At 41.1% G+C, this 12,452-nt stretch overlaps 1 protein-coding gene across 2 annotated transcripts in view; it reads right to left on the reverse strand.

The window, feature by feature from the left end:
* GGA3 (golgi associated, gamma adaptin ear containing, ARF binding protein 3) overlaps nt 1–12,452 on the reverse strand; it is a 110,260-nt gene that overhangs the window by 26,958 nt on the left and 70,850 nt on the right. For both annotated transcript variants that reach the window (XM_056550038.1, XM_056550039.1), the window contains exons 9-10: nt 12,076–12,157; nt 8,468–8,584 (exon numbers count right to left, since the gene is read on the reverse strand). In XM_056550038.1, the coding sequence (XP_056406013.1) occupies nt 8,468–8,584; nt 12,076–12,157 (199 nt within the window). The remainder of the gene's footprint in view (nt 1–8,467; nt 8,585–12,075; nt 12,158–12,452) is intronic.

The raw sequence follows: 12,452 nt of genomic DNA on the forward strand, positions 1-12,452 counted from the left end.
TACTTTATATCATTGTAGCAGCCAATTAAGGTTCACTGTTTATGATGTAATAAAAAATAATAAAAATAAACATGGTTTTTTTGGCTGCACACCTACATATCGTTGGTGATCTGATAGCACACATAACCCCTTAATGACCAGGCCCATTTTGGCCTTAAGGACCAGACCAATTTTATTTTAGCATTTTCGTTTTTCCTCCTCGCCTTCTAAAAATCATAACTCTCTTATATTTCCATCCACAGACCCATATGAGGGCTTGTCAACCAAACAAATATTATTTAGGTGGGAAAATTGAAAAGAAAACCGCAATTTAGCAAATTTTGGAAGGTTTTGTTTTCACGCTGTACACTTTCTGGTAAAAATTACATGTTTTCTTTATTCTGTGGGTCAATACGATTAAAATGATACCATGTAATATGCTTTTCTATAATTGTACTACTTAAAAAAAAATCTCAACCATTTTAACAAAATTAGTATGTTTGAAATTGCCCTATTTTGACCACCTATAACTTTCTCATTTTTCCGTATATGGGGCTGTATGAGGGCTCATTTTTTGCGCCATGATCTGTAATTTTTATCAGTACCACTTTTGCTTAGGTTTTACTTTTTAATAATTTTTTATAAGTTTTTGGGAATAAAATGTGACAAAAAAGAAGCAATTTGGGACTTTTTAAATTTTTTTACGTTTACGCCGTTCATCGTACGGGATGATTAACAATATTTTAATAGTTCAGACTTTTACGCATGCGGCGATACCAAATATGTGTATTCATTATTTTTATGATGCTTTTTTGGGGGTAAAATGGCAAAAATGGACATTTTACTTTTTTATTGGGGGAGGGGATTTTTCACTTTTTTATTTATTTAACTTTTTTTTTATTTTATTTTTTTACACTTTTTATGCCCCCATAGGGGACTATTCATTGCAATCAGTTGATTGCTAATACTGTGCAGTGGTATGTATAGGACATAGCACTGCTCAGTATTATCGGTCATCTTCTGCTCTGGTCGGCTCCATTGCAGACCAGAGCAGAAGACCCCGGGAGACGGCAGGAGCCAGGTGAGGGGACCTCCCGCCACCATGCTGGATGATCGATTCCCAGTGGCAGCGCTGCGGACGATCCGATCATCCGTGCAAAGTACCGCATTGCCGCAGATGCCGTGATCTGTATTGATCACAGCATCTGAGGGGTTAATGGCGGACATCCAGTGGTTCCCTGGCTCCTGATAGCAGCCGGGACCTGACTGGCATGTCGCGAGCACCGCTCCGGTGCTTGCAACCATGGCGTCGTGTAAATGTACGTCATGGTGCGCTAAGTACCACATCACCATGATGTACATTTACGTCCATTGTCGTTAAGGAGCTAAAGGGGTACTCCCGTGGAAATTATTATTTTTTTTTTTTTTTTTAAATCAACTGGTGCCAGAAAGTTAAACAGATTTGTAAATCACTTCTTTAAAAAAAATCTTAATCCTTCCAGTACATTTTAGGGGCTGTATACTAAAGAGAAATCCAAAAAAAGAAACTAATTTCCACTGATGTCATGACCACAGTGCTCTCTACTGACCTCTGCTGTCCATTTTAGGAACTGTGCAGAGCAGCATATGTTTGATATGGGGATTTTTTCCTGCTCTGGACAGTTCCTAAAATGGACAGCAGAGGTCAGCAGAGAGCACTGTGGTCATGACATCAGAGTAAATGCATTTCTTTTTTGGATTTCTCTTTAGTACACAGCCCCGAAAAAGTACTGGAAGGTTTAAGAATTTTTAATAGAAGTAATTTACAAATCTGTTTAACTTTCTGGCACCAGTTGCTTTAAAAAAAAAGGTTTCCACGGGAGTACCCCTTTAACAATCAACATGGACATCTCCATAGATAAACAATTATTTCCCTTACAAACCTCCTAAATATCCAATACTTTGAATTGCCTGTGGATATTATATCTTCTATACACTGCTTGAAAAACACAGACCAAGAACAGACAGAAACTAACCCTAGACCTCAGACTGTTTTTACTTCTACAATAAAAGAGAATTCCGGTGCGGCGTGCAAATTCTAGCATATATACCGCACTGGCCGGCACCATCTCATTGCTGCGCCAGTCGAGAGCAATCTTTGCCACAGAGCAGAACATAATAATTGTAAGTACTCTGCCCAGTTACTATAATTCTAGCATATATAATAATATACTATGCCTAAGCATTACCTTTTACATTTATTCATCGTTCGGGGCCACATTTAATATGCATTATTTTTCATAATAGGAAGCCACTCCTATACACCATCAGAGGGCTCCCTTACCCCATCTGGAAGGGCACTAAGGTGGGCACTATACCCCAAGCCTACTTAACACATCCAGGTATATGCTTGGCTAATGTGCTGCTATACATCCCTATCTTCCACATGTTTTCCACTGTTCCCTATAGGCTATATATATCTTCCTCCTGGAGACCCTAGTAGAACATACCCTATATAATATTTCCTCTAAGATAGAGGTAATATCAATATATAAATATCTCTTTCATTTCCATGCTTCCAACTAAGCCTCTTACATACCCCTATTTGTCAATATGCCATTAGGTTTAGCTTCGGGATCCTGTGGCAGACGCTACCTACTTGTATAACAATCCGCTGAATCAGAGCTCATTGTTAGAGGTAGGTGATTCAGTGACCCTTTCTCTGTCCCACCTCTCCATCCTATCACCTATATCTATATACCTATTACACCACTATGTGTCGACAGGAATACGGTACACAGCCTGTGTACTATTGGATTATGTGAGGACGACCAAGTACGTGAACCTAGGGTCTCTTCTAGAGAGCTAGCGAAGTTAAAGTAATTTGTTTCGTCACGAACTTCTCGGCTCAGCAGTTGCTGACTTTAGCCTGCATAAATAAGTTCAGCTTTCATGTGCTCCGGTGGGCTGGAAAAGGTGGATACAGTCCTAGGAAACAGTCTTCTAGGACTGTATCCACCTTTTCCAGCCCAACGGAGCACCTGAAAGCTGAACTCATTTATACAGGCTAAAGTCAGCAACTGCTGAGCCGAGAAATTTGTGACGAAACAAACCACTGTAACTTCGTAACTGTAACCTCATCTCTAGTCTCTTCATCTGAATATACCTGATACTTACCAGAACCTCCTCGTCTTATTACTTGACATTTTTTGTTCTGTGAGTTGAGTGACGGGAGTCCACAGTATACTCCTGCTCTCTCTGCACTAGTCCCTGAGGAGTTGTGCCGCTTGGTTATTTGACACAATGAAACGCGTTGGATTTTGCTTTACTGACTAGTATTGTCTTGTAATCACTGTAAAGACTGTATACATGTGTTTGCAAATTCTATAACTCACTGTATGTGCAATTGGAGGTTATACCAACCAGCGACTTAAGCACTTATGGTCTCTATACCTGTATTGTATCTGGCACTATTCTACATAGGGAGAGGTAGGAGGTTCTGGATGCAGGTGGCATTCTTTAGGAAGGCCTCTCTGCAGCAACAGGCAGGGGGTCTATAAGGACCAAGCAGGGTCAGTATATAGGGGCCTTTAGTGATTAGTCCAATATCCAGAGCCAGCTGTGTTGGATTATAACAGAATTATGTGTTAGCTCCTTTTCTACACAATAAAAGAGAACTACAGCGCTCTGTGGTGCGATATAGTTAAATACAAAGGATGATATTTTCAATACGGTAACTGCTCACCGATGTGGGTTGTACAAACCAAGTACAACATTGGAAATAGCGTGTAAGCCGGGACCCTACAGCCACTCCAAGCCTCGTGTGCAGCATACAAAGAACCTCCAGAGAAAAGGGCTGGATTACAAAGAGCGCTGGGAGGAAGGTAAGAGTATTGCACATTTATTACCCACAATGCAACACGTTTCGAGGTAATACTGCTTCATCAGGCGTGATGCCTTGCGTTGCATTGTGGGTAATAAATGTGCAGTACTCTTACTTTGCTCCCAGTGCCCTTTGTAATCCAGCCCTTTTCGAGGGAGGTTCTTTCTTTTTACTTCTGACATTTTGTAACAATAACAAATAACATCCTGTATTCAAGTGATAGACTATAGCATTGCTAACTTGTCTGCCTCAGTTTTAAACCACCAAAAATCTATTTGTTTTGGTGGTCTTAGTCTTGTACTTCTTGGTTTAGCAGTTGCTCAGTACTACAATTCCAAGAATGGATTTCTTTTCCTCAGCTCTTCATAACAGTCCATCACAAGAAAACATTCATACGCTTTCAAAAAACTCATTATGACACAGTCAACCCACACCCATTTTATCACCTACAAGCCCAGAGAAACAGTCATAAGAAGTTGAAATACATCATGTCTAAAGAATAGGATGATTCCTTCTTGACCCTAACTCCCCTGGGACAACTCAAATCAAATTACAACTTTCTAGCAATGGCTGACACGTAAGTTGGACTTTTCAAAAGGCAAATCTGTTATATGTTACTGGATCACTACCTTAACCCCTTAAGGACTCAGCCCATTTTGGCCTTAAGGACTCAGACAATTTCATTTTTACGTTTTCATTTTTTCCTCCTCGCCTTCTAAAAATCATAACTCTTTTATATTTTCATCCACAGACTAGTATGAGGGCTTGTTTTTTGCGTGACCAGTTGTCCTTTGTAATGACATCACTCATTATATCATAAAATGTATGGCGCAACCAAAAAACACTATTTTTGTGGGGAAATTAAAACGAAAAACGCAATTTTGCTAATTTTGGAAGGTTTTGTTTTCACGCCGTACAATTTCTGGTAAAAATGACGTGTGTTCTTTATTCTGAGGGTCAATACGATTAAAATGATACCCATTATTATATACTTTTATATTATTGTTGCGCTTAAAAAAAATCACAAACTTTTTAACCAAATTAGTACGTTTATAATCCCTTTATTTTGATGACCTATAACTTTTTTATTTTTCCGTATAAGCGGCGGTATGGGGGCTCATTTTTTGCGCCATGATCTGTACTTTTTTTTGATACCACATTTGTATATAAAAAACTTTTAATACATTTTTTATAATTTTTTTTTTAATAAAATGTATTAAAAAAGTAGGAATTTTGGACTTTTTTAATTTTTTTTCGTTCACGCCGTTCACCGTACGGGATCATTAACATTTTATTTTAATAGTTCGGACATTTACGCACGCGGCGATACCAAATATGTCTATAAAAAATGTTTTTTACGCTTTTTGGGGGTAAAATAGGAAAAAACGGACGTTTTACTTTTTTATTGGGGGAGGGGATTTTTCACTTTTTTTTTACTTTTACATTTTTTTACATTTTTTTTTACACTTGAATAGTCCCCATAGGGGACTATTTATAGCAATACCATGATTGCTAATACTGATCTGTTCTATGTATAGGACATAGAACAGATCAGTATTATCGGTCATCTCCTGCTCTGGTCTGCTCGATCACAGACCAGAGCAGGAGACGCCGGGAGCCGCACGGAGGAAGGTGAGGGGACCTCCGTGCGGCGTTATGAATGATCGGATCCCCGCAGCAGCGCTGCGGGCGATCCGATCGTTCATTTTAATCGCGAACTCCCGCAGATGCCGGGATCTGTATTGATCCCGGCACCTGAGGGGTTAATGGCGGACGCCCGCGAGATCGCGGGCGTCGGCCATTGCCGGCGGGTCCCTGGCTGCGATCAGCAGCCGGGATCAGCCGCGCATGACACGGGCATCGCTCCGATGCCCGCGGTTATGCTTAGGACGTAAATGTACGTCCTGGTGCGTTAAGTACCACCTCACCAGGACGTACATTTACGTCCTGCGTCCTTAAGGGGTTAAAGTGTACCTGTCATTTTGAAAAACTTTAATGTAGATAATAACATTATATGTAATTTTGTAATATTCATTAGTTTAAAAAAAATGTGTATTTGCAAATACAGGTACACTTTAACAGACTTCACTATGGACAATATCCTACCTGCACAACAAAGGTCGGTAGAGTTCTTACCATAGGCCTTTTATTGGGAAATAGCATATTAAGGCTACCTCATTGGCCACATACTTTGGCATGTGGGCTTGTCCTCTGAATAAATGAGTTATCCAGGATAAGAAAAACATAGCGAATTTCTTAAAAAAATAGCACCACCCCCATCCTCAGGTTGTGTGTGTGGTATTGCAGCTTAGTTTCATTAAAGTGAGTGGCATTGTAATACCACTCACAACCTTAGGACAGGAGTGGTGCTGTTTTTGGAAAAAAAAAATCAGCTGTTTTTCTTTTCAAGGATAACTAGGGATGTCCCGATACCATTTTTTTAAGACCGAGTACGAGTACCGATACTTAAATTCTAGTACTCACCGATACCAAGTACAAGTACTTTTATTTTAAAGGGAATCTGACACCAGGGTGACCCAGTTTCTGGCGCTGCTTACCATGCTGATATGTGGGTTCCTTGTTGTGTACAATGGAGGCGGCTGCTGTAGTATGAACCAAGATTTCTCTCTTCTCCATTGGACAGAACAGGGAATTTGCATTGGTGGTGAGACCGATGACCACATGGTGAGCAGCGGCAGAAACCAGGTCACCTGACCTATCTACCCATAAATTCAAGTTAGTGCAGGTGACTCTGCTGTAAGATTGCCTTACAGCAGTAGGTAGTATCCCCTTGCAGACAGCAGCAGGCCCCCCCCGTTTAGACATTAGTAGCCCCCCAGCTAACCTCCTTTGTCGGGTGCTGGTGCTGCCGCTCTGCTGCCCCGTTCTCCCGTATGGAGGAGCATGTGACATACATGTCACTCTGCTTCCTGCGTAGCGTTAAGCTGGGCGCATGGGAGGTGGCAGAGTGACGTGTGTGTCACATGCTCCTCCATAGGACGACATGATGCGGACCGGAGGACGGGAGAACGGGGCAGCAGAGCGGCACCAGGTATCGGGCATGGTATCGTGGACATTAAACGAGTCCCCGATACCATGCAAATGGCTAGTATCGGCCCCGATACCAGTATCGGTATATCCCTAAGGATAACCCCTTCAATACTTTCTGGAAGCAAATTAAACCATTTATTACCACTAGGCTACATGTAGACTGTTCATATATCACACAATGGAGCATATTTGAAATTATCCCAAACATCTTGACTGTGGGATTGGACAAAACAAAAAACTCCTGCTTTAAATCTTTGCAGCTGCCTGCAAGCATATTTTACATTGTTGGCTCTTGGCACCAACTTGCCTTTTCTTCGACAAGCTTACCTTTACATTGGCTACACCACATGGTACCATGAACCATTAAAGGGGTTCTCCCTTGTTTATACTGTTTTTTGTTATTATGTTTGTGTGTTATGTCTGTATAAGTATGTGTTTTATTATGTGTGTTGTGATTATATATATATGTATTTTCTTACCTTTTGTGAAGATCCGGAAGCTGGCCCCTTTTTCTTCCAGCGGCTTGCTGTGTAACCCCGGCCTCCACCATTTTGTGTTCGGTAAGTGGGATGTCAGGGGGTGTGTTCTTGCTTCTGTCCTTCCTATCTTCTGACGTCCGAGGCAAATCTTTTCTTCCTGTTTCTTCCGTGGCTCAGCGACGAATCTGCGGACTATTCCGGTGCATGCGCAGGTAGTTTTTTTTTTTTTTTCCAATAAAGTTTTTTTTCTCTAATTGACAAACTGTCTGCGCTTGCGCGAAGATACGCTATTAGCGTAGACCTAACGTACGCTAGGCTGTTAGCGTAGCACTTGCGTACTCGCGCATGCGCAGACAGTTTGTCAATTAGACAAAAAAAACTTTATTGGTAAAAAAAACAAAAACAAACTACCTGCGCATGTGCCGGAAGAGGCCGCAGATTCGTCGCTGAGCCACGGAAAAAACAGGAAGTAAAGATTCGCCTCGGACGTCAGAAGATAGGAAGGACAGAAGCAAGAACACACCCCCCGACATCCCACTTACCGAACATAACATGGCGGAGGCCGAGGTTACACAGCAAGCCGCTGGAAGAAAAAGGGGCCAGCTTCCGGATCTTCACAAAAGGTAAGAAAATACATATATACATAATCACAACACACATAAAAAAACACATACTTATACACACATAACACACAAACATAATAACAAAAAACAGTATAAACAAGGGAGACCCCCTTTAACCTCATGTGACTACCAGAGATATGGTCTACCTTTACTTAATTTTCTATTGATTTGAGTGCTCAGACATCCCCCTACCGAAATACAGACAATATATACTTCATATTTATGTGGGTGACTTGATGGGATGGTGACTTGTTAAGTGCATATTCGCTCTTATTTAAGACTTGGGACCCCTTCACATTAATGTTGCACTCTTCTTTATATCATGTTTGATCCCCCCCCCCCCCCTGTTATTCTTTCTTTCCTGTAACCACCTCCACTCCCATTTTATTTTTTATGAAAAAGGTTAATAAAAAGCATTGTTAAAAAAAAAAAAAAAAAAAGAGAAACAAGTTTTAGAATAACATGGCACCTACCATTATTGTCTGCTGTCTCCAGTTGGGCCAGTTCACCATTAATGTCTTGTCCTTCTACAACCTTCTTGTACATATTGATGACACGAGACACATTGTCACTTGCTTGAAGAATGTCCCCTGTATTAAAAAAAAAGTAATAATTGAACAGTGACCACTTAAAATCCAGCTTTGATTTTTCCTCATATCTTTGTCTTTAACCACTTAGGGACCACGGGCATACATGTACGCCCTCGCTCCCTGGTACTTAAGGACCAAGGGCGTACCTGTACGCCCGTGGAAATTTCGGTCCAGAGTCAATTTTGGCATCCCGAGCCAATGCCCAGAGTGCCCACAAGCTTGTAGTTTTGCAACAGCTGGAGGTTTGCCCCCCCCCCCCCATGTGAACGTACAGGGTACATTCACACGGGTGGGTTTTTCAGTTAGTTTCCTGCTTGAAGTTTGAGTTGCTACAAATTTTCCACCGCAGCGCAAACTCTGAGCGGGAAACTCAACATAAACCCCCGCCAGTGCGAATGTACCCTAATAACACTACAATAAACACATAATAAAGGGTAAAACACTAAATATACACCCCCTTACTCTGACCGTCCCGCCCCCAAATAAAAATTAAAACTTATTGTACAGCAGTGTTTTAAAAACTGAGCCTCCAGCTGTTGCAAAATAACAACTCCCAGCATTTCCGGACAGCCACTGACTGTCCAGGCATGCTGGGAGTTTAGCAACAGCTGGAGGCACCCTGTTTGGGAATCACTGGCGTAGCATACCCCTATGTCCACCCCTATGCAATCCCTAATATAGTCCTCAAATGCGCATGGCGTTCTCTCACTTCGAAGCCCTGTCGTATTTCAAGGAAACAGTTTAGGACCACATATGGGGTATTTCTGTACCTGGGAGCAATTGCACTACAGATTTTGGGGGGCTTTTTCTCCTTTTACCCCTTATGAAAAGGAAAAGTTGGGGTCTACACCAGCCTGTTAGTGTAAAAAAAGAAAAAAAATGTACACTAACATGCTGGTGTTGCCCCATAGAGAAAAAAATTTGTAACGCAATTTCTCCTGAGTTTGAAAATGCCCCATATGTGGGTGTTAAATGCTCTGCGGATGCACAACAAGGCTCAGGAGTGAGAGCGCACTATTTACATTTGAGGCCTAAATTGGTAATCTGCACAGGGGTGGATAATTTTACAGCGGTTCTGACATAAACGCAAAAAAATAAATGCCCACATGTGACCCCATTTTGGAAACTACACCCCTCATGGAACGTAACAAGGGGTATAGTGAGCCTTAACGCCCCACAGGTGCTTGATTAATTTTTTCAAGAACCTACCCCATATGTGGATGTAAAGTGCTCTGCGGGTGAACTACAATGCTCAGAAGAGAAGGAGCACCATTGGGCTTTTGGAGAGAAAATTTGTGCGGGATTAAAAGCCACATGTGTTTACAAAGCCCCCATAGTGCCAGAACAATGGACCCCCCCCCCCCCCCACATGTGACCACCATTTTGGAAACTACACACCTCACATAATGTAATAAGGGGTGCAGTGAGCATTTACGCCCCACAGGGGTCTGACAGGTTTTTGGAACAGTGGTCCGTGAAAATGAAAAATTCAATTTTTCATTTGCACAGCCCACTGTTCCAAAGATCTGTCAAACGCCAGTGGGGTGTACATGCTTACTGCACCCCTAAATTCTGTGAGGGGTGTTGTTTCCAAAATGGGGTCACATGTGGGGGGGGGGGGATCTACTGTTCTGGCACCACGGAGGGGCTTTGTAAACACACATGACTTTCATTCCAAACAAATTCTTTCTCCAAAAGCCCAATGGCACTCCTACTCTTCTGAGCATTGTAGTGCGCAGAGCACTTGACGTACACACATGGGGTATTTCCATACTCAGAAGAGATGGGTTTACAAGTTTTGGGGGGTATTTTCTCCCATTACCCTTTGTAAAAATGGTAAATTTGGGGAAAAATCTGCACTTTCGTGAAAAAAAATGTTTTATTTACACATCAGACTTTAACGAAAAGTCGTCAAACACCTATGGGGTGTTAAGGCTCACTGGACCCCCTTGTTACGTGACTTGAGGGGTTTAATTTCCAAAATAGTTTGCCATGTGCGTTTTTTTTTTTTTTTTTTTGCTGTTCTGGCACAATAGGGGCTTCCTAAATGCGACATGCCCCCCAAAAACTTTCAGCAAAATTCACTCTCCAAAATCCCATTGTCGCTCCTTCCCTTCTGAGCCCGCCGAACACTTGACATACACATATGAGGTATTTCCTTACTCGAGAGAAATTGGGTTACAAATTTTGGGGGGCTTTTTCTCCTATTACCCCTAAAATGGGTCTACAAGAACATGGGAGTGTAAAAAATGAAGATTTTGAATTTTCTCCTTCACTTTGCTGCTATTTCTGTGAAACACAAAGGGTTAAACTTTCTGAATGTCATTTTGAATACTTTGAGGGGTGCAGTTTCTATAATGGGGTAATTTATGGGGTATTTCTGATATGAAGGCCCTTCAAATCCACTTCAAAACTGAACTGGTCCCTGAAAAATTCTGATTTTGAAAATTTCATAAAAAATTTGAAAAGCGCTGCTGAACTTTGAAGCCCTCTGATATCTTCCAAGAGTAAAGACATGTCAACTTTATGATGCCAACATAAAGTAGACATATTGTATATGTGAAGCAATATATAATTTATTTGGAATGTCTGTTTTCCTTACAAGCAGAGAGCTTCAAATTTAGAAAATGCTAAATTTTTGAATTTTTCATAAAATTTTTGAATTTTTCACCCAGAAATGATGCAAGTATCAACAAAAATTTACCACTAACAAAGTAGAATATGTAACGAAAAAACAATCTCGGAATCAGAATGAAAAGTAAAAGCATTCCAGAGTTATTAATGCTTAAAGTGACAGTGGTCAGATGTGCAAAAATCGCTCTGGTCCTTAAGGTGAAAATGAGCTTGGTCCTTAAGGGGTTAAAAAGAGGTATTTCACATGGTCTCTAGTGTAGCGTGACTATGCTGCAGTGGGTGGACAGCATTACTTCAATAAATCCTTTCACCCTGCTATGCGCCCACCCAATGCAGCATATCTATATTCCCTTAGAGACCATGTATGAAATAATGGAACTGATTTATCAATCAGCCTGAAACCCTACTTATCTGGTTTTTCCCACCGCAACCAATCACAGCTTAACGTTTACTTTACAAGAGCTTGTTGCGATTTGAAAGTTGAGATGTGATTGGTTGCTGTGGGAAAAACCAGACAAGTAGGGTTTCAGGCTGATTGATAAATCTCCCCCATTGTCTTTGCCCAAACAGAAAGCTTGGAAAAGTAGTTGACAACAGTAAAATAAAAATACTTGCACTACAGGATCTCCGGGTGTGGATAGAGTGCATGAAAATGGGACGAAGCCGCACACACAGGTAATAGACGCATATTACCTAGTAATAGGCTGAGGAATAAAAAAAAATTAAATATTGGAATACCCCTATAAAATATGTACTCCTTACCAAATAATCAAGCGTTGTGGTTAAGAGTTTTGCTATTTTATAGAAAATACAAGTATTTACTAAACACACAAGGAACTAAAGTAATGAGAGGTTACCAAGGCTGCTATCATTATCCTCAGTCTCGCTGGCCATTTTGAACAAGGAGAGTCTCTTGCTCTCGCATCTCTCAAACAACTCCTACAAGAAATAGAAAACAGCATTTACCTACAACAGTCTAAGCATTACATAGTTCAACATATATCTTATGTGTCTCTACTGTGTTTATGCAAAAGGAAGTTAAAAAACCTTATGTGGCTGATACCAACTGCCCCATACCAGGGGGGATAATTTCTTCCCGACTCCAAATATGGCAGTCAGAATAAATCCCTGGATCAACATTATGTCCCTATAAACCTAGTATCCATAACCTGTAATGTAATTACTCGCCAGAAATGCGTCCAGGTCCCTTTTGAACTCTTTTATTGAGATCACC

The sequence above is a fragment of the Hyla sarda genome, chromosome 13, assembly GCF_029499605.1.
Source record: "Hyla sarda isolate aHylSar1 chromosome 13, aHylSar1.hap1, whole genome shotgun sequence".
Taxonomy (NCBI): domain Eukaryota; kingdom Metazoa; phylum Chordata; class Amphibia; order Anura; family Hylidae; genus Hyla; species Hyla sarda.